We start from the raw sequence: 23,481 nt of genomic DNA on the forward strand, positions 1-23,481 counted from the left end.
TGTTCTGAGTAGTATGCGTTACTAGATTGTTGGGCATTGAGATGAGCTAAACAGAGAAAAGGAAGGCTGGAACAAAATGTGGCATGATTCTGCAAATGTTTATATGCCAGCATAACTTAATGAAGGGATGCTTTCATGGAGTACGTGAATGTTTGCAGAATGAGCGCCCAAATCTAGCTGAGAATTTCAAGTACAGACAAGGATTCATGGAAGAAATAGGAGGGTAAAGACGAAATAGATGGTCCATTAAGCACTTATGCAGGTTAGGAGATTGCTTCTGGAGGGAATAAAAAGATCAGAGTAAAGAAGAAATCTGAGACACAGGAAGAGAGATACAGAGACTGTCACACTACAGAGATGTACATAGCATTGGTTGTAAATATCTGAAGAACAAATATGCTTTCATTTACCTTACTAACATTGTTATGTAAACATCTCAGTATATGGGAGGAATTCAGGTAATGGGAAGCATAGAGACATGTAATACGTGTGGTCTTTTAAACTGAAATGCAAACAAAAAAAAGAAAAACACCTTTGATCCTTGCTGTGCCTAAAAAAGAAAAGAGCAGAATGTTACTCAGTTTTGTTGATAGTTTTTTATGTTCCAATTACAGTACAAAACAGTCTTGCTTTATTTAAATAGAAATGAGGTCGAAGTATTCTGTTAAGGTTCAGGATTTGTTTGCGGTGTTTAACCTGGTTACCAAACATACATGCTGGAAAGGTGGAATTTTGACTCTTAAAACAAATGAAATTTATTTTTAAGTCACTGTTCATATGAACAATGTAAGTAAAGGAAAAGCTCAAGCATTCATATAAATATGCCTTTACTAGGTTAATCTGCTACAAAGAGTAGTTGTACATGCTTTTTCACCATTTGTTAATTACTAGTGTCTATAACAAAACAAATTACAGGTCTTTCTTAATTGCTATCCATTTTCAGCATTTACCCATCTGTCATAATTCTGTTAGGCGCATCATGACTGAAATTACATCTAAAAGAAGGTCCTCCAAAGCTGTTGTGTGCCAAGGAGTGGGTGTCAGACACTAAAGAAAAACAAAGGAAAAGGAGAAACTTGAGAGACGTGGCTCAAATGTTATTCTGCAATCCAGTTCTGTAAGAATATTAGTTTGAGGCTTCAGCTACTCATTTTAGTAGTTCTAGTAGTTTAGCTTCAGCTACTACATAATGTTGCTTGCTCACCTGTTGGGCTTTGCATCCTCTGCAATCATTTAAAAGTTGTACATGAGAAAAAGCATGGAATATCTACTGCAGAGTAGCTATTCAGCATTAGCTCCTGTGTTGTGATCCTTTTACAGCTTTAAAAGTCTGTCCTTGAAAATTAGTTTACTGAAACTGCAGGAAAAAAAGGGCTCAGTCAGTGAAGGAGGAGAGCACTTGAGGGAAGCTAATGCCAAACAGCTCTTGTGGGCTTTTTTTTTTTGCTTTGAATTACCTGTAAAGTCTCTAGGTACACAAACCCCTAACCTACTGCAGAATGCAAAACAAATATAGAATAGTTTCAGTCTAATAGGTATTGTTTCATGCTCACTGTAACCTGAAGTAAATGCACATTATAGCATTAGACCTATCAAGTTTGAACTCCAAAACCTGCAGGGCAGCCTGGTACCCTAGGGAAAGAAGTGCACTTAGCACTTAGAGTAAGTCAAAGTGAGATAACACTTTGAAGAAGACAAAGGAGTTTGTAGTTCATTGTTTAGCAGACTGTTAAAGCCTGTAGCGCTCCTATTCACCTATGCGTACATGGCATTTGGCTGTTCTGACTAGTGGGAATATCTCACGGGATGAACTGATGAGGATATCAACATAACTGTCTGCCTGGACTGTACAGGTGGTTGAAGTAGCTCCTGAATTGCTTCATCATACAGCATAACACTTGGTTAAACCAGCACTGATTTTGCTCTGCCTCAAGGACCAGGCTGTAAGGAGCTGCTTCGTGATCACATAGCCCTCCTCACAGTGGGTAAACTGTAATCTTGGCTGGTGTCCCAGTACTATAGATCCCCTCTGCCCCTTGTCAGCCAGAGCACCTCTGAACTACCCATGACAAAACAGTGGTTTTGCCTTACTTAGGTCAGTTTATGTTAGGAACCTGAGCTAAGAACCTTTCCTAATAAAAATAAATAATCAGTTTGAGAGCTGGCTGCAATAAAGCTGTGAACACCTTCATGGATACTCTAGTCAGAGTACAAAGATTATGGCCTAGCACCTCACCGAAAGTTGGTGGGCACAGGAAACACAGAGCAGCCTGCAGTTCTAGAAAGTAATTTCCAGGACAGATGATTTTCAAGCACCACTTTTAGCTCTGGATCGTGAGAACTGAAATGTACTTCAAAGGGCTACCCCCTGTGTTGCACAGCCTGACATGATTGAATGAAGCAACTTCGTATTTATAGTTTCTTTTTTGAGGTTCATTACTATCCTTGGATAGAAGATATTGCCAGTCCACAACCCTACTTCATATGGGTATAAAGTAAGATGTGAAGATTTTAAAAAATACTTTGTATAATTTCCTCAGAGAAACTGTTTATACTATTTTTAACACTTGAGATTTGATATTGTAGGGGGAAACATCATTTAGAAATTAGCAGCTGGAGGATTTACTGGTCTTGCTGTGCCAACAGTGATTTCTGTTGGCAATTTATTTCTGAACAGGTACAATATTTGTACGGCAGGAGACCACAGATGATTGAAAAATGTACCTGTAGCAGATCTGATTCAATAAAAGTAAGGTTTGATATAGATCATGTTTGAGTACTTGATAGATAGGTATGACTAGAGGATTTATTCATATCTTCAACATGGAAAGCATTAATTCTTAATTGTCTTATTTTTCTGAACTTGGAGGTATGAGAAGCTAAGGATTTTTTTCCTTATGACTCATGGGGACTAAGATAAGCATCCTGATGTTGATTCAAAATTTAAAAATCTTCACACCCACAGTTTATCAATCTTCGTATTTTATTTTCTGTTCAGCAGATACAAACCAAAGATAGCAGCTGATCAATCATGTATGATTCAGCAGCTTGGTGCAGTTGTATTTGAATTTGGTCATTTTTTATCTGAAGGCATTCATTTCTTTATAATATCCTTGATATTCTGCTTCCTCCAGCTGTTGCCTATCTCCCTTGTTCTGGGTCCGTCTTTCTACCAGGCAGATTTTTCATGTCTCAACCATGTCTTTATTCCTGTTAATATGCCATTTAGATGAGGAATCATCAGAAATTAGTCTCTGTTCTCTTTGTTAGACTTCAGATGATTGCTCTACTCAAGTCTACTACATTTGCTCTCACAGCGGGATCATAGCTGTGTGTGAGCTGATTACCTGCAGAGCTGAAGTTCTGTTTCATGCTTTATTACAAGAGATAAGTACATTGCTTTGTGTGCTGCTGAGTCCCCAAGTCCTCTGGTATATCTGTACCTAGTTCTTGTACATCTTTGGGTCAGATGGGTACAACGGCAAAATTCCTTACTGTACGTCAGGTGAGGTCTTAATCTGACCATCGAAGACAACAGCTAATAGTGTTCAGCAGATGTAATCAACTGAGGGGGATGGCCTTCATGAAAAGAAATCTCTTATGGGATTGAAAGATAATAGATGCCTATTCAAATTATCCTGATTGGTGAAAACGATGAGTAGTCTTTCTGTTCAAAATTTCACCAATGATTCAGTCAAACTTGTTTCCCCAGAACAATATCTGATGGTGCAATGTCATGTTTTTTGTTTCTTTTCCAAATGATGCTGAATCATTATAGCAGACAGGATGTTTACAAAATCAGCATGTCATTTAAAATTCATATTCCCTTCAAAATCTGCCAGTACCCTTGCTCTTTCTTATGGTATCATGGAGGTATAGTGCCAGGTATATTGGCTAAAATTTCTCAGGAGAAAAGTGGAAACGAATTTGTTGCTTATACATCATTATCACATTTCAGTTACTCAAAACATTTTGGTAAGTAAGGATTTTACAGAATACAAAGCAACAGAGAATATGGCTTTTGGGTAAAAGTCAGTGGCCAAAGCTATGATGTTCTAGCATTTGTGTGGATTATATTCATAATGCAGTTTTTAGAACTTAATACAAATTCTTAGATGATGCTAACAACGCTATTAAAAGATGCTGGAACTCTGAAATTTAGAACAAGGTCACTAGCAGCCTCTAATGAGACCATCTTCTTAATACAAGGCTAATTATTTCTTGATGGAACAGTCTGTGATAATAATCACCATACTTTTATACGGAAAAAAGCGAGCATGCAGGAGTTGAATTAATATTTAGCAGCTCAGAAATGTCACAGAAACAAAATCAGCTAATTTAGATATGTTTGTTGATTTCCTGTCCGCTAGATAATAGCAAACATTTTTGCATGCTATTTTATGTCATTCATTATTTAAATAGCCTGATATTATTATTGTTGTTGGCATAGCTGTAAAAGTAGAAACTCAAGGGAAAGTACTTGATTTTTTCTTGATATTAAGAAACGTATAGATTGAGGGAAACAGGGAAAAACAATCGAAGAGTAGATTATACTTCCTCAAACAACATTTCTTTTGACAAAGCAGCTGAGGTCTGATACTCTTCCTGCAATCTAGGATTCAAAATTATTTTCAGTTTAAAGCAAGAGTAAGAATGGGCTCTGATGCTTGGTAATTGCTAGCTCCACTGTATTTTAAATTTTTATAGTTCTGTCTAACCTCATATGACTGGGTACCATTCCTAAAATTCTCTGTCTTTCATCAAGCCTATGTGCCAAATCATTGTTAGATGGAGTACATACATCTTTACTGAGGGAAAAGAGCCCAAAAGTACAAATAAAATCTGTGTGAGTTAGAAAATGGATGGTATTATTTTTTTTCCAGGCTCCCCCACATTAGTCCTCTGATAAATCTGTCTGATAGCAGGTTTCTTACTTTTAAATCTTAGTCAATAACTTAGGTTGTTGAATGAAGAGAATAGTTTATCTTGCACTGCAACTTTAGTTTTCATATTCTCCACCGAACAATTCAAATGAAGGTAGTAATAGGAATTAATTAACCAAATACTTAATATCCTGGGCCCACTATTCTTACCTGGTAATAAACTGTAATTTAGAGATCTAAAATTAAGATAGGGAAGCAAAGTTTTGCATTGCCAAAGATCTGTAATATGTTGCTACTACTTGGTAATTTGAAGCAAAACTCCAGGAATGTATTTTTTAACTTTCTACTTTAAAGAAGTCTTATTTCAAGTGAGCTGAGGTTGTGACTGTTCCTTTGTTGACTTGCATTTTCAGTTGTATAACATTGTTTGCATTACACTAAAACATTTTGGACTATAATAAAAAAATATTTTTCTATTGGGAGCCTCAGGGAAGTTATATCTGTGCACATGAGGTTTCTCAAAAAGCAAAACATTTAGGTAAGCATATTAAATAGTGACAGCTTAAAGAAACAATTCTGACATTATACAGTGAAATATCTCAGTCAAGAGGTAAGATACATACATGTTTCTGTTAACCATCAACTTCATTTTCAAAACTAATAAGCTGTTGAGGGAAGCATGTTAATTAGACAAGCTTCTAGGAATGCAACAAAAGTATATTTTGAACTATATTGGGATTTTCATACTTCAAATAAATACATTGTTACTGTGTCTTTTGGATCTCTGTACATGAGACATAATAATTTTATGCAGTGTGTGTCAATGCACTGTTATCTGGCCCTGACGTGCCAGGCATTGAATACATCATCTGAAATGCACATATGCCTCATTATTTACTTACTAAATCATCTGCTCCATGTATTTAGCAGATGAATCTGCAAGTCCTGGGGCCGTGCATCCCAGTGGTTATTCCATATACCATAAAGGCAATGGTATTCTGCAAAATAATAGTAAAAGTGTCGATTTTTCCCTTTAAAATCTACTCAGATCTACATTTTCCAATATTAGTTATAAAACTTGGGTTTACTCCTTTTATCCCAACAATTTAATACAGTATAGGTGTGATAGCTTATGGTGTTAGGTATGTGACAGAGGTAGATTCTTTTCCTGTTTACACATCACTAAGGCTATCCATTACATACATAAGTCTACGGGACCTGATGAGATGCACCCCAGAGTCCCAAGGGAATTGGCTGCTGTAGTTGCCAAGCCACTCTCCATGATATTTGGAAAGTCATGGCAGTCAGGTGAAGTCTCTGGTGACTGGAAAAAGGGAAACATTGCACCCATTTTTCAAAAGGGTAGAAAGGATGACCCTGGGAACTACCGACCTGTCAGCCTCACCTCTGTGCCTGGGAAGATCATGGAACAGATCCTCCTAGAAGCTATGTTAAGGCACATGGAGGACAGGGAGGTGATTCCAGACAGCCAGCATGGCTTCATCAAGGGCAAGTCCTGCCTGACCAACCTAGTGGCCTTCTGTGATGCAGTGACTACATCAGTGGACAAGGGAAGAGCTACGGATGTTGTCTATCTGGATTTCTGTAAGGCCTTTGACAGGGTCCCCCACAACATCCTTCTCTTTAAATTGGAGAGATATGGATTTGATGGGTGGCCTGTTTGGTGGAGGAGGAATTGGCTGGATGGTTGCATCCAGACAGTAGTGGTCAACGGCTCAACATCCAGATGGAGATCGGTGACAAGTGGTGTCACTCAGGGCTCCGTACTGGGACCAGTACTGTTTAACACCTTCATCAGTGACATAAACAGTGGGGTTGAATGCCCCCTCAGCAAGTTTGCAGATGACACCAAGCTGAGTGGTGCAGATGACATGCCTGAGGGACGGGATGTCATCCAGAGGGACCTGGACAAGCTGGAGGAGTGGGCCCATGGGAACTTCATGAGGTTCCACAAGGCCAAGTGCAAGGTCCTGCACCTGGGTGAGGGCAACCCCCGGTATCAATACAGGCTGGGGAATGAAGGGATTGAGAGCAGCCCTGCAGAGAAGGACTTGGGGGTACTGGTGGATGAAAAGCTGGACATGAGCCGACAATGCGCACTCGCAGCCCAGAAAGCCAACCGTATCCTGGGCTGCATCGAAAGCAGCGAGGCCAGCAGGTCAAGGGAGGTGATTCTGCCCCTCTGCTCTGCTCTGGTGAGACCCCACCTGCAGTGCTGCGTCCAGCTCTGGGGTCCTCAGTACAAGAAAGACATGGACCTGTTGGAGTGGGTCCAGAGGAGGGCCACAAAAGTGATCCAAGGGCTGGAGCACCTCTCCTATGAGGAAAGGCTGAGAGAGTTGGGCTTGTTCAGCCTGGAGAAGAGAAGGCTCCAGGGAGACCGTACTGCAGCCTTTCAGTACTTAAAGGGGGCTTATAAGAAAGATGGGGACAGAATTTTTAGCAGGGCCTGTTGCGATAGGACAAGGGGTAATGGTTTTAAACTAATAGAAGGTAGGTTCAGACTAGATATAAGGAAGAAATTTGTTATGATGAGGGTGGTTCACCCTCACCACACTGGAACAGGTTGTCCAGAGAGGTGGTAGATGCCCCATCCCTGGAAACATTCAAGGTCAGGTTGGACGGGGCTCTGAGCAACCTGGTCTCGTTGAAGGTGTCCCTGCTCATTGCAGGGAGGGGTTGGACTAGATGACCTTTAAAGGACCTTTCCAACCCAAACTATTCTGTGATTCTATGATTAAATTACTTGTCACTGCTATGAAAATTTGTTGACAGAAACAGCACTGAGCTGGTATTTCTTAGACATATTTGCAAGATGATGGGTTTATAAAATGTAAGCAATGGCCTACCTTTGCTAAATTAATGACACATGGAAGAAAGAACTGTGTGTCCCAGAGCTGCTTTGTAATATAACTCTTGTAATATAAATTGAAATAAATTAATGTACAAGACCATGTTACAAAAATATATTGCCTCTTTCATTGCCTTCTAATACATTTGTTGTAAATACAAACCTTCCCAAGGGGGTATGTAAAGTAATTTGTCTGACTCCAGCTTTGCTTTAACATGGTCTCAACCACCTGGAAGGCAGGACCTTAGACTGTAACAGCAAACTTCTCCATTCTAGGCAAAAGACAGGTCTGTGAGCCCTGTTGTGAACTCTGCCATGTTTCAAGTGCAATAGTCTTCTCATGCCTCAAAATATTTTACATCAGCCATACTCAGCCTTTCTGAGGAAATAGGCCAAGGGGTCTCCTTGGAAGTAGCATCAGCTATACGTACCTCCGTCAGTCTTGACCTAACAAAAATGCATGTGCTTGTTGCATGCCTTGTTGTGTGTCCATCTTGTCAAGGCTCCTTGGGAAGGGGGTGTAAGCTGCTAGAGCAAGTCATCAGCTTTATCAGCTGCTTCCAGATGACAGCACTTTTGGGAAAGAGGGCATTGGAGAGTGAGTCACAGGCTTAATGAAGTGATCCGGGAGGTCACCTTCCTCTTTGAGATATGTGAAATGAAAAGAATGATTGGTCAAATAAGTTAAAGTCAAGGGAGATCCTCTCTGAAATCACTATCCCAACCACTAGTTGTTATAAATGTCTTTGGTGCTAATTTTGAAAATTTTTGATCTTCTCCTAAAAGTTGCAAGTAGCAGCAGCAAGTGGCCAGTACAGCATCACCCATAATGACACTGCTGACCATAATGACACAACACTGCTAGCGTCGTGGGTCAGGTGGAGAACAGGTAAGGCAGAGGAGTGATGAAGAGGAAAGTTCCCTCTTGTGAAGATGCAGTGAACAGGAGGCTGTGCTTCTGGGAGTGGAAACACGAGGCAGTGCCCCACGCACAACGTGCTGTGGCAGATCGCCTTCAGTAGCCTTCACTGAGGACAGTACTCCAGCCAGCATGAGCAGGACTGTATAAGAACGTTTCACTTCCCTCATGAGCTATAGCATCTCCCCCACACACTCTTCCTTTAGCTTCTCTTCACCCACATGCCCTAACGTTCAGCAGCTGGCCGCCGTGGCCTCGCGCGGCCAGAAGCCCCGGCCGTGCGCACGGCTGCCCGCACGCAGGAACACTGCGCCGAGACCCCGAGGCAGCTGCTCTGCAACTTTGCTCCCAAGCCGGCAGCGATACAGTCACGCTGGTGTGGCATTCACCTCTCCTAGTCAGTCCCTCCGAGGTGAGTTATTCGTAATTACGTCTCCATAATTATTTCTTTCTCCAGCGTGGCAGCAGGGAGGCACACGCTGCCCCAAACACCACAGGAGGTCTTCTGCCACCCCATGCCTGGCGCTTGTGAAAAGCCCGGAATGACAGGGAGAGGGAGGGCAGGAAAAGGACCCAAAGGTGTGTTCCTTCAACACCTCCTGCTTGACACTTGAGCCCTGGTTTTATGATGGTCAAGTGTCACAGGGGACCAAGTTACAGGATGAATCAAACTCTATATTTAGGAAGAACAACTGGAAGCTATGACAGGAATTCCCTTTTACACTTCGCTTCTCAGCTGAGTCCCGCTCCAGCCTGAAGCAGCTCTCAGAGCCGCTCGGGCTGAAAGCATCGGAGCTATTTCAGACACATTAAAAGGATCACAGTCAATACCTCAGCTGGTAGAAGAAGGTACCTCTTTCAGCATCGAAAGGAGGTGCACATACTCACTTGACGGTTTGGAACTTTTCTTATACAAGTAAATAAGTAAGCTACTCTTGAAGGGGTCAGTTAGAAACTTGAAAGACCCTTATGAAAACTCTTTCGTAACTGCTGCGAGGTGACTGCAATACTTGTGGGTTTCTGCTTATTTTAATGTCTTGTGCAGCGTATCAGCGTATTCAGAGCAGATTGTTATAGTTATTGCTTCATAGTCTATGGGGATCTTTAAAGATTTAAAACAGAAAGTCACTTAAATGCCTAGAGACTCATAAGAAGCCTAACTGTGTATTAGCGCGAATATCGTAGTACATAGGTACATGCTTATTGTTTTCTATGTGTCTGTTATAGTTAGTGCATTATTACATGGAGGTTTTGATGGTAAGAGAGGTGTTCTTTCACTGTAAGCTTAACAGGTTAACTGTAGTGGAGACAACTGCATTACAGAAAATGTTATGCATTTGCCTAGAGCATGTAGTAAGTTTTTGTGTAACAGACTGGAAGCTGCAAAGTGGGGGTTTCTCTTCTTTCTTTGTACTGGCTGGGTCTCACAGTAGTTTAGTTCCTGTCAAAGCCTTTTAATAAGATAATACACTGCAGTTCTGTGTCCAAAATACCCGTTGTGCTTGATGCCATGAGTGCGGCGGGGGGGAAAGGACAGCTTCCAGCTGGGGCGGGGGGAGGACTCTTTCTGTTGTCTGTGTGCTACTGTACATCTCTTGTGCGGATTACAAAAGATGGCATTATGATACCTCATCGTATTTAAAGCAAATTGAATAAGTCAGCTTATTATCTTGCTGCAGCCCTGTCAGAAATTATTTTTAGCAGAGGGACAGAAGATAGGTCCTTTCTTTTACAAAGGTTCTTTTCAAAACACTGATTCATTTCACTGTAGTAGTTCTGTATTTCACAAGTAGTCCTGTTCACAAGTGCTTTCACTGCGAAGCAAGGGAATTTGCAGGGGAAGTCTGGCATAAAACAGCTCCAAACTGAACTAACGTTGCTGTTGCTTTCTAAGTTTGGCTCAGCATGCAGCCCATAAAAGGTAAAAGGTAAGGTGTGGGGAGGCCAAAAAGACACCGGGGAATACAGGCTGTGTGCGTCTGCATTTCGCTGGGTGCGTACGTGTGAAATCCTGCAGTGGAAATGAGGGTGAAGAGTGATTTTTTCCAAGTTTGCGGAGCTGATTGGAATGCCAGAAATAACTTAATATGATCAATGCAGCACTCTTGACTCTCTCTCCGAGACGCATGGCAAAAGAACAAAGGAATTTCTAAAAGTGAACTAATCACTTCAGTAATAGATGCATCTGTAATCTAAGCTTTATTTTCCTGTGGCTGGTGGTCAGTATTGCTCTGGAGGGAAACTCAGGGAAGGGAGGGAAGGGGAGAGAGCCAGAGAAGATTGTCTATTTTTACTCAGTAGCGTGCTGTTGTCCTGATTTCCCTGGCGGTAATGAGGACAGCATGAACTGGTAGGAAAATCACCTCCTCCAAAAGCAGTCCTACACAATTGTATCATGCATCCGTCTTTAGGAACTGCTGTCTGATTGCAATAATTTCGAACACAGACTTCTTGTGAACCCAGACCACCGCACTGAGGAGCACTATTCCTCTGCTTGTTTTAAAGTCGAGATTCAGTGTAAATCCTTGCCTGTTTAGCTCTAGGTGGCCCAAGAAGTATGTATTGGTGTTTTTGCAATGCACAGGCACACAAGATGGAGAAGTACATCTTAGCTTGAATTTCTTTGTGACAGTATTTAGAAAGTAGATCCACGGTGTTTTAAAATGTTTTGTTAATTTCCTGTGCTTTTCTTTCCATTTTTCATTCTGATTACAGGCTCTGTAAAGAAAGAGAAGATGATAAGAAAAACTCATTAAACCTTTGTGTATTATGAGTCCTATCTTTTCAATAAACTGGGGGATTGTTTTGTATTTATCTTTGGAATTCAACCACTGGTTAACAGCACAGTTATTTCTATGCATAGTAAAGATTTTCAAAAAGGAAAGAGAGAGAGTGCAGTAAATCTTTTTGGCTTTTTGAAATCTGTGCAAATTTTGCCATGAACTTCAGTGGCTGAGATTTCATCCCCCAAAGTGAATTCTGAAGTTTTTAAAACTACCTCTGATTTTAAGATTTTAAATGTAAATGTAAAACCACAATATAAAACTCACTGGAAGCATGCTGGTTTTATTTTGCACGGTGGGATTTTTTTCTGATTTATTAATTTAGTGGAAGCAATTTAAACCTGAAGCAACCTATGAAGATGGCGTCCTCTGACTTACGGCTATGTGTTGGTTTGGACAGCACTCTTTACAGCTGAGAGTGCAATCAGAGGGAGACCTCTAATGGCAGGTCATTTTTAATTTAAGTTCTGCTCAGCATTATACACAGATTTAAAGCCGATGTGAGAATATGCAAGAGCAAGTCTTCCATGCAGCTCTGGTGATACAATTTCAGACTGATATTCCGGGCTGAAGCCAACCTACAACTCATCTATACTTTTCTCTGGTAGCGCCTCCGCATGACAGTTACACTCTTTAGAGTACCAAAGTCTTTGACCCACTTTTGATTTCTCAGTATGTTTCTACTGTTCTCTCCTACGTCACTTATTACTTTTCTCAATATATTCTTTCTCATCTCAGGTTAAATATTGTAGCCAAAATATGCTGTAGTTTGTTTGTGATCAACGAGTTCTCTGGTGAACTCATTTCTCACTTTTTAGTATTACTACCTTATTTTGCATTATAATGAGATAGGTTAAATAACCAGACTTCGATGACGGTCTAGTCCAGTTAAAATCTTAATTCTCAGTGAAAGAATAAAAGGCCAAGACAATGTTTCAATTAATCTGATAGTAAAATTTCTTTCTTGCCCTTTTTTTTTTTTAACCTTTAGAGAATCTTTTGACTTTGGTGTATTTCTCTTTGTTACTGTATATTAATATTGTATCAGTCCATATTTCTATGCCTGCATACAATTATATGGAAACTCCTGTTCTTTTTTATCTTATTGCTAAAGAAAATAAATGAATTTATATGATTTAAAACTTTGAAGAGAGGCTACTTTGTGCCCTAGCAATTGTCCAACAGAACTTTACAGTTTGAACATCTTGATAATTTTCAGTCTATAGGCATTACAGATTTGCAAGGATTTGTGAGTTGGAAAATGGTTGTCTGCATTTATCAGTGTTTTGTAGCAAGTTATGCTTTATTTGAGAGAAGGTTTAAACTGAGAGTTCTAATGATTCCCACGTACATACTGTGACATAAATAATCATACATTGTTTATCCTCAAATGCTTCCCTTAATTCTTACTCATTTTACAATGCCATTAAGGTTTGAGAGATTCCTTATCTCTACTCATTATTGTTTTTAATGTGAAAGAGATAGCTTCATTTGTGGCTATGAAAGATTAATTGGAGAAGCTCAGGTGTTCTGTCTCCTTCTGATATTCAGAAGGAATAACTAAGCAACTCTGAAACTGAGACGGAAACAGGAGCTGGGCAGATGAAATGGATGCCTGTCAAGAGGCAGCATGGGTTAAGTTCTAGCTTATCTCCTCTAGCTATCAGAATGTCAGAGCCTGTAACACTTTCCCATTTTGCTTGCAGGGATAAGCCTCTGTCTTAAAAATGTCAAAACAGCCAGCGTCACATGTCAAAGCCATTCAGGTAAGAGACAGTATTTATGTTTCTAATATAATAAAATAATAAATCTCAACCTCCATTGCTTGGCAAAGTGCCTTTTGCTCTTACAAAACACTGCAGAAGTGCTAACTGGGGATTATTCTTTTAAAGTGAAAAGTTTGGTAGATAGGAAAGCACTGAAAAAGTTTGACCTGAAGAGCATCGTATGATCTGAGCTGATAAAAAACTGGATCAGATAGGTTGGTTGATCGCTTTCTTGCATAGTCTTTCCAGTGTTAGGTTATGTCTGTTGGTGGATCAGCTAAGCAAAACACAGTGATACATCTGCATAACTGATCAGCATTATGAGTAAAACTAATTCTTGCAACTATTAGATTTTCCGCAGAGTTAATACAATGCTGGAAGAATTACAGGTGAAAAAGATGGCATAGGTATTGTGAAGTTTTTCATTAGGAAAAAAGCAACTTCCAATATTTGTTTAAGAAACATTTTATTTAAAAGCCAAAGTAAAATGAGAGAAATGTTGATGTTTTAATTGAAAAAATTCTTGTATGTCACATACCTCCTCCAATGGCATATGCTCACAAGGATGAAGTTGGTTGTTACATACTTGTAAAAGAGACGGCTAGAGAATTATCCCAACATCATAATGAAGTAACATCGTGAAGACTGTATTTAGCTCATGCTATCACTGATTGTTGTCAAAAGGCCAAAATACCTCCTGAGCACCAGAATTTTACAGAATTTTCATGTATTTTGTAAAATGCACTTGCAATCAAATTTTCCCACAAGTTCAGATTGCCTTTAAATTACATAAGAAACTCAAACCAGAATTTCTAAAGTCTGATCTATCCTCTGTTTCCCAAAGATAATACTAACCTAATGGATTGGAGTATCAAGAAGATTAATTACCCAGTGGCTAGACAGCATACTGAAGTTGCAAGGCACTGTAAAAATGCTAATTCTCTTTATCATCATCAACTCTACTGGAACAGGCATGCAAACTACTGTACTCTAATTCTGTTGAAATTAACAGAAGCTTGCCATTGATTTCACTCAGTTCAAATTTTAATCCCTCTTTTACAGTGACTATGGAAATATTTGTATGATTAATGAAAAAATGTAGATGATTTATAGCTCAAAAGTATTTACATTTTACATTTAAACTCCATAGGCACATACAAATATTTTTAAGGAATGAATTTGGCTTACTGTTTTCCTTAAAGTAAAGAAGGAGTTATAGACTCCTTTTTAGTTTTATGATGACTTTCCAACTTCTAAATGTAAAAAAATTCCTCTAGTTTGTGCAATAAAAAAGTGCATTAAGTTTAAGCACCAGGTTTAATATTTTAAGAAACTAATTTTTACAAAGGTAATTTGAATGATGAGAAAAATTACAGCACAAACTTTAAAATATATCTATTAAACATTGTGTCAAAGGTTGCTCCAGCAGGGAGACTTGCAGTTGAATTGATGCCTATTACACTTTGAGCACTCTAAGAACCATGACTCAAAATGTGACATTACTTCTATACATTGTGATTCATATATTATGATCCTTTGGTATTATGTGCTATTATAGTAGGACCAAAATCCTCTGGAGAATATACATTGTGCTGCAGCGATGAAAATGTAATGATACTGTAATAACTGAAGTCTTTCATGGTACTCTTGTGTCAGAAGTGGCTTCTTTCTGACTGTATGAGATGTATGCTAAAATCTTCACTTGCCAACAGCCACTAAATACAGATGTGGGGAGTTAAAGGTAGCAAGAGGTTCCCAAGAGTAGTTTGGGGCGATAAAGGACCAAAGTACTGTTAATTCCTGGTAACATTCATTGCTGGCCTCCCCCTCTCAGTGTATAAAAGGCTGTGTACACCTCTGGCTGACAATTATTCTACCTACAAACACCACTCTTGGCTTTCCCCAGGGGTAAGGGTGAGGCGTGTCCTATTTGTTTCTGAATTACATTCCGTTTTCCCTGTAGTTCCTTTTTTCTTTTTTTTTTTTTTAAACTCGAATATGTTTATACTGAAGTGGCTTTCCATCTTACTCAGTCATCCTTCTGGACAGCTAGGAATGGCTGTGATGTTGTGGAGAACTTGCCCGTAACAGTCCTCAACTCATGCAGGGCTGCCGGTAATTCAAGACCCAACAGTTCCTGATCTGGATGCCCTGTCTCTAGTATACAGAAAGAAGAACACAAATACATCTCTAAATACTGGTTTAATTGAGTCAAACCAGCAATATATGTTGTATGTCATGCTTACAGATATTTTTCCTTCGATCTGTTCAGGAAGACCTCAGTCCAGTACATCAGTATGTATACCTACTCATTATGAAAACTGCAATGACATCCAAAATATGGTAGGCACTTTCTAAAAACAAAGGAAGCTGCAAACCCAATAGTTTTAATAATTAGTAAAATTAAAAATAATAATCACACCTAGAAAGTCTGTCTAAAGCAATTGTAATTTAGGATTTCAGGAGTTTGGAAATTCCTGAAAATTTCCTGTTTAGCATTTTACTGGATGGGAGCAGGCGAGGAAGAGATCACTGAGACTCCTATCTCTGTCCTAGCAGACAGGTGACAAGAGCCCTGGAACGTATTTTAAAAACAAAATTGCAAACTTGTGCTGATCGCAGCACAACACAGTCCTTACAGAGCTACGCTGGCATGCATGCAGAATTTGGTCCGCTGTTCACCCATTATACGGCTGCTCATCCGCGGGAGGGGACCAGCATTGGATTAAGAGAGAGATTTACAGCTCAGGACTCTGGTACCTCTGGTCAGGAACTGTTTGGAAATCAGTCACACTTTCATTTCATACTAGAAATATTTTAATTTATAGTATGTGTTATCAGATCCAGACAGCGTTAAACTATGCCTTAAAGGCTTCTTGTTTTACCAACTTAATATTTCATGTCTGCATACGTCTTGTCCAAACTCTGACGTGTATGCATTTATTGCAGATAAAATAGTTCCAACTACATTAGTGTGCTACAGATTACTATGAAAATGCTGAAGCAGACCAAAGAGCGGTTTATTTAATTTAATTAGCAGTCTGGCACTTAGTGGTTCATTTTTGTTTCCTGAACCATTTTTAGTCACAGTTGGTCTGTCAATCACAGTAGGAAATGCAAGGGCTGGGTATCATAATTACCATGCTGCCGTATGCCCTGGGTGGCTGTGGGAGGCTGGCTTCTGCTTTGATTGACTCTGAGGGGAAGGAATGCCTGAGTTCAAAATGAGCACCAAGAGGAGAGAGAACTCTTAATGTTTCAACTCTGCAAACTTGTATGACCACACTAGCTGTAAAGTGCAAATAAGTTTCATATTCCAAAAAAAGAAGCTGCCTGGAGGTACCAGAGCCTGGCAGGGGAGATGCTTAAAATTAAAAATAGCAAAGTTGTTTTTTTCCACTCCTAAATGAAATAATGGGTTAAGTACTCTGAGGCTCAAAATGCCCTGTCTGCTGGGAACTTAGGAAGTGTAGATGAAAGGTTTCACAATATCTCAACTGATGCTCAGTGAAAAAGCATTATGAAGTGAATACCCAGGTATCTATAAACTACATGGCCCTACAGACATTTGCCAGCCCCACTGAAATGGCAGCATCACCTTGTGTAAATAAAATAACAGGAAACAGATAAATAGAATAAAGGGAAAGGTGCTTATTTCTTAGGAAATGGTTTCTTAATTTGCTCGATGTTTGATTACAGCTGTCAGAACAGTTGTCGTTACTAAAAACAGTGGGCTGTATTCCTGTGGTTGCCCAACTTGGGGCATGATCTGCAAGACCACGATTTGAGCAGAAGGACGGGATTATTCATCTTCATTTAATGCAAATCAGTCAGATGGTAACCAACAATAACACAGCTCGCTGTTGGAAGGTCCTCTGCTTCCGCTCTATAACATTACCGATTCACCCCCTGGTTTTACCAGTGGGAGTCATGATATTTTGATGACATTTCCTAGGAGCAGCTTCTCTTCTGAGATCATGCGATAAGAATAGGTATAAATTGTGCATTTAGTTGATCACGCCATTTGACTTTTAAAATAATCCAGGCTGGGTCACATCGGCAAATAGATACATTTTAGCTGCTCTTTCCTAAGCAACATTTTCTGCCATTCTTTTCTCAAAAATCTTTACTCTTAAGATATCTATTATAAGCCCCATTTGTGTTATGGCTACTGGCTTTCTGCCACAGATAAAAAATCAGATTGATGCAGTCATGTGGGTATCATTCTGGAGGGAGTTTGCTAAAGCTGGGGGCTAGCAGTCTGTCCGGCATTAGAGCCGGCTTAACCTGCTCCAACCCATGAGCCCCTGCTGCAGACCGGGCTGGGGTGCCTGGGCAAAACCCATCAGGGGCTGGAGGGGTCAAAAAGCCTTCCTGCCTTTTCCCACAGGTCCTCTTTGCAACCGAGAGGCATATTCCTAGGACTAAGGCATTACATTTGCAGTTTGTAGCACCCATGGGTAAATTTTGTCAGTAAAGTCACTTTTCAAACACTCATGGCTTAAGTTGGCTCAGGACAGGCTTGCCTTCTAACTACCTGTGATTAAGTGAAGTGAGAACTGGTGTCACTGAAGGAGGGAGACTGGTCTAGTGGTTTGGGTGTTATTGTAGGATTTGGGTGATTTACACTTAAATCCTTATTCTGGCACTCGACCTTGAGCAAATCGAAGCAGACCCAGATGCCGAAAGACACTGGCGTCTAGTACTCTTTTGTTTAGAGTTCAGTGAAATCAGAGAGCATTAGACTAAGATGCAGAACTTCAAAAGCTTTCTAGGTAGCTTTGTTTTTTCACTTTCCATCTTTAAAATGGAGATGAAAGCATTTCCCTTTCCCGTGGGAGTGGTGCGATGATGCATACACTGAAGGCATAAGTGCTCGGAAACCACAATAATGTCTATACTCTTGTCCCACCCCTTTTGAGTTTTGCCACTTACCAACTATATGTTTATTTATCAGTCACTATTATATGCATCATAATTTCCTTCTCACAGGCTAATATTAACATCCCAATGGGAGCATTTCGACCTGGTGCAGGCCACCCTCATAAAAGAAAAGAACTTACACCTGAAGAAGTGGAGGAGGTAAGAAAAAAGGGGGTTTTGATTTTTTTTTTCCAGGAGGATCCCTGCTGTTGATGGAAGAAAGCCTTTTAATCAATCTTATAGCACTACATACCAATCTTAGGTATCACAGCTGAAAATGCACTGATCATTCATGGAAGTAACTGGCCACCTACTAAACACTTCATATATACATAGTTCTGGTTTTGATGCTAAGGCACCTATAGGAATTTAAACTGTTTCAAAGGTGCGTAGCTCTGCTGCAACAGCAGGATGATATCTGCTGTCAGGAAAGAGAGCCAGGATTTCACCAGCAGTATTTATCTAGATGGGAGTTGATGGAATACATCAGGAAAAGTTATAGCAAGGCTTTGGAAGAATAGGCTACTACCTGATGCCCTGAGGTGGGATTTATTGTTACAGCTCAACAATATTGGAACAGGTTTTTGAACCTGACGTTTTTTGGAATATTTATTAACAAGGAGAAATTGAATGTGGAGACTATACATTTACAAATTAAAAACAGAAATTGTGAACCCATTTACCTGCATAGGGGTGAAAATACTCCAGTTTAGATTGAATTCTGTGTTTGCATGCCTGTATTTCTCAGGGAGTATTTAACACTGTTTTGAATATGAAGTTCAATTTATACCTTAACCAATACTGATCACGAAGGTTATGATTAAACACAGGTGTCATATTTCTGGATGATATTAAAGCATCTTATTTACCATGAAATTTTATAATAAGTAAGAACTAAAACCAATGGTGGAGGAAAAGGTAGTGGGATACTCCAAAGAAGAAAAAAACTCAAGTAAAGATGGGTGCCTATGGCTTCCTGGACAGCTGGCTAAGTTTGGTCTTATAGTTCCCACCCAAGACCTGGTCCTGCTGGGCCAGAGCTGCGGGGGCTCCCCAGAGCCAAGGGTACAATTTTTGTATCAAAAATAGTGTGGCCAGCAGGCCTAGGGAAATGATCGTGCCCCTGTACTCAGCACTGGTGAGGCCACACCTGGAATCCTGTGTTCAGTTTTGGGCCCCTCACTACAAGAGAGACATGGAGGTGCTGGAGCGTGTCCAGAGAAGGGCAACGAAGCTGGTGAAGGGTCTGGAGCACAAGTCTGATGAGGAGCGGCTGAGGGAACTGGGGTTGTTTAGCCTGGAGAAAAGGAGGCTGAGGGGAGACCTTATCGCTCTCTCCAACTACCTGAAAGGAGGTTGTAGAGAGGTGGGGGTCGGTCTCTTCTCCCAGGTAACAAGTGATAGGACAAGAGGAAATGGCCTCAAGTTGTGCCAGGGGAGGTTTAGACTGGATATTAGGAAATTTTACTTCACCGAGAGGGTTGTCAAGCATTGGAACAGGCTGCCCAGGGAAGTGGTGGGGTCACCATCCCTGGAGGTATTTAAAAGACGTTTGGATGTGGTGCTTAGGGACATGGTGTAGTGGTGGTCTTGGTAGTGTTAGGTTTACGGTTGGACTCGATGGTCTTAAAGGTCTTTTCCAACCTATACGATTCTGTGATTCTGTGTGATTCTGTACAGCCGAGCTGCCCCTGCCGGGACTGGGCCAGGTGGACTTGCTGCTGTGCGAGCGAAGCAAAGCTGTGGTGGCTGGAGGGAGCCTTGCCCTCACGCAGAGCAGAGCTGTGAGGACCAGGAGGGAGGTGGATAGTCACTTCTCACCAGGCGTGCGGTGGCACTGCTGGTGTTTCAGCCCCAAACAAGAAGCAGCCAGATTTGTTTTGGACAAATCATCAGCTCCTTCTGACCTGGTACAGGCACTTAAAATGGTCAGGTTTAGTCACATAAGAGCTAATTCTTCCTTTTCTGACTAAATCAGGCAGATTTTTTTCTGAATTTCGACATATGTGATATAAATAGTGCTCTGTTTACAGAGAACTTTCCTGAAGAAATCAAACCCAGGCTGACTTAACTCTTCTTAAGAAGATTTTAAAAAAACAATACCGAACATACAAAGTGACCTTGAACACATATTGTGGCTTTCTCCCGTGGAAAGAAATCAAAGCATATTGTCTCTGCAGTAATTAAACTGGTGAAGGAATGCATGTTATTAAGCAGAAACTAATATAGCATGTGTGAATTCTGGTAGTATTTGAGAAATAAAATAAATGACTAGTGCTGATAATTAGATTTGCTTGGGTAATTGAATATTACTTTGCTTCTCGGTTATGTGAATACTATATGTATATGAGACAGACATTACAGAATGAAAGTTCTTGGCCCCGGTTTTATAGCCAATATGCAACCAAAGCAATGGGAGTAAAGACTACAGAAGCAGATCTGGTAATAGGAATAGAATAAAAACGCTACCAGTGGACTTATCTTTTCAGCTTTCTCATCTCGTTAAGTTTTGCAAATACAGCTTATGATTCTTCAGATCAGCTTTAGACAAATACAACTTTTGCTAACAGTGCTTAGCATTTTTCACTATATTTTAAAACCTTGGCAAAGGAGATGAGGGAAATACGGGTCTTACTCAAAGGGATGGTGGAGTCAGAAGGGAACATGTATTTTTGAAGGTCAATGGAGCGGACATGTTAACATGCAAAAGAAATGGGGGTGGGAATTTCAGAAAATAACTCTTCTTCAGTCAGAGCATTTCCATGCAGGTATTTGTTAACTCTTGTAATATATCTAAGTCACTCTTCAGACTTCCTTCTATAAAACTGAAAGGCAAGGTCTGAGCTCAGCTGTGCATTGCACACAGAGTGGGTGATATGGGGGGGTGCAGTCATAAATAGCACGCACCTGAGATTAGAAGGGGAAGCTAACATCAATTTATGGAGCGCAAAGTCTCCAAAACATGGTCAAAGTTTGCACTGTTTGTACTATGAGAAGTACCATGAGAAGGGATGGTATTGTAGATGACCTGAAACAGTGTTTTTAACACAGTATCTGGTATGGAGCTTTTAGGGATGGTAGTTTTTCCCGATTTTTCAGATTAGCTAGCTGTGCAAGAAAACTATCAAAGGAAACAATACAAGCTCATGGCTTAAAGATCAGATAGGAAGAAAATGTCAGTTTTCTAAAATTCCTTGTTTATTTGCTGCTTGACATTGCAAAAAGTCTTCTTCCTCATTAGCGTGTGGTCCATTAGTCAACAGACAAAAGAAGGGTTTACTGGCCAATAATATTTGACAGATAACTTTGTAATTTTAAAAATGAAGTTAAATATTAAGAATTGAATGTTCAAGGTCACTACACTTTTCCAAAAAGGGTGGCTAATGAATCTAAATACTGAATTAACTCCAAAAAGGCCATCCCAAGAGGACATACACAGAGTAATCAAAAAAGGAAAAAAAAATTTCATTGTGAAATTATTTACAGTAAAATATTAATTCATCTCTAAATCTACATGATTCCCCCTCTATGCCAGCTTTATAAAATACAGAACAGGCTGGACAAACCTTAAACTCCTTACTGGAAAACTACTCCTTCAAAACATTGCTCAGTCTAGAATAGAAAGTGGCTAAAATACATGCTCTGCCTCACCTAGGAGCAATAGTACAGCCGAGGCAGTACCAAGGGCTGAAATACTCTGGTCCATCTGGAAATTAGCTGACATGCTCGCTATTGTGTAAGTGCTGTTATTTAGCCTGAATTTTTACAGTGTCAGCAGAATAGCTGTCAGGCACTACCCTAATTCAAACATAAAAATGACAAAAACCCTTCTGGTCTTACAACTGACGTTAAGAAAAATTAAACATCAGCTCGAACTGAGCTTGGATGGAGCTTTTCATGTCCATAACCTACTATCATAGCTCTTCCCCAAAGCTGCACACGTGCATGATGGTTTTCCTCCCCAACTGGCCAGCAACTATGAGACTCTGAAAGAAGTTAGATGACAAAAATGGTTCTTCTGCTTTTTTCCCGTAAAATATGAAGGACCTGGGAGTTGCCTTTAATGCTCCACTCAGTTAATTTTCCACTAATGGTCTGACACTGTAAATTCTTACTCATTTACCAAAAGAGCCACATTCCTCTGCACTGAACACCTTCAAATTTTTTTTTCAGAATGTTTTTAGACATTTTAGACAACAACCAACAAAATAGCCTATCTCTTCCTGCCCTTCCCCACCCCCCCCCCGTTTCCATTGGGATTGTATTTAGTATAAAAGCATCCCTCCCTGTTTCTCAAATAACTGACCTATGCTCATGCTTGACAGATTGCTATTGCGGCAGTAAGGTCACTGGTATCCTTTTGTGCAGAGTGTTCCTGCTTCGACAGAGGAGGAGAAAGACAAGAAACATCTCCCAGGAGCTAAGAAACTTCCAGGTCCTGCTGTCAACTTGTCAGAGATTCAGAACATAAAGAGTGAGCTGAAATTTGTCCCCAAAGCTGAACAGTAGCTGGAAAAAGCAGGTGAGTAAAAGAGAGGTTCCTTGCATGGCTCTTAGAGAAGCAGGCTGATCCCGAAACCTCTTTGTGTCAAAAGATGGCTTTCCAATTACTTCAAAGGGCGCGGAATCACACCCCATACTTCAAAGACAAAATAGAAGAAGAAAAGGTCATAATCCTTGGAATTCTCTGTTATTTCAAACATAGAGCATGTAGAAGACTACATCCGACGATACATGGCACACATCAACCGGCCTAACAAAAAGTGTATTCAGGTATTAGGAATATTAAAGCCAGTTTAAAAATATCAGCTTCTTGCTTCACAAGCACAAGTTCCAGTTTTACAGAATATAGGACTTGTATTTGTACACGCTAGCTACAAATAAATGTATTACAATGCAAATAAATTTATTGCAGTGATGGACAAGTAGGTCAGTATTTTTAAAAAGCTCCTTTGGCACATTAGATATTTGATATTATTTTATTTCTGTAATTCAATACTGACATGCTAATGGCTCCATGTATTTGATCACAGAAATGTACTCAATGCCACTTGTGGCACCCAAGGACTTGCTATATGTCTGTGCGGGGCTTGGAAATATGATATAGGACCCTGGGGAGATCTGTGCTCCTCTGGAGTGGCAGCTGGAGACCAGGCAGGGACCCTCGGGCACTGCAGACAGCACCAGACACCTATGGGTTGAGCCACTGGTCTATGATTAGCACTGCAGCTCATACTTCTTATTTTGTTCAATGTCTGGATGGAGGTCAGTGACAAGTGGTGTCCCTCAGGGGTCCGTACTGGGACCAGTACTGTTTAACACCTTCATCAGTGAC

At 40.2% G+C, this 23,481-nt stretch overlaps 1 protein-coding gene across 1 annotated transcript; it reads left to right on the top strand.

The window, feature by feature from the left end:
• The first annotated feature begins 13,184 nt into the window (after window positions 1-13,184).
• Window positions 13,185-22,655, top strand: SMPX (small muscle protein X-linked). The gene is made up of 3 exons (XM_072852570.1): window positions 13,185-13,223; window positions 18,216-18,305; window positions 22,515-22,655. The coding sequence occupies exons 1-3, from the start codon at window positions 13,185-13,187 to the stop codon at window positions 22,653-22,655; spliced, it is 270 nt and encodes an 89-aa protein (XP_072708671.1).
• The last annotated feature ends 826 nt before the right edge of the window (window positions 22,656-23,481 follow it).

The sequence above is a fragment of the Ciconia boyciana genome, chromosome 1 (genome assembly GCF_034638445.1).
Source record: "Ciconia boyciana chromosome 1, ASM3463844v1, whole genome shotgun sequence".
NCBI lineage: Eukaryota > Metazoa > Chordata > Aves > Ciconiiformes > Ciconiidae > Ciconia > Ciconia boyciana.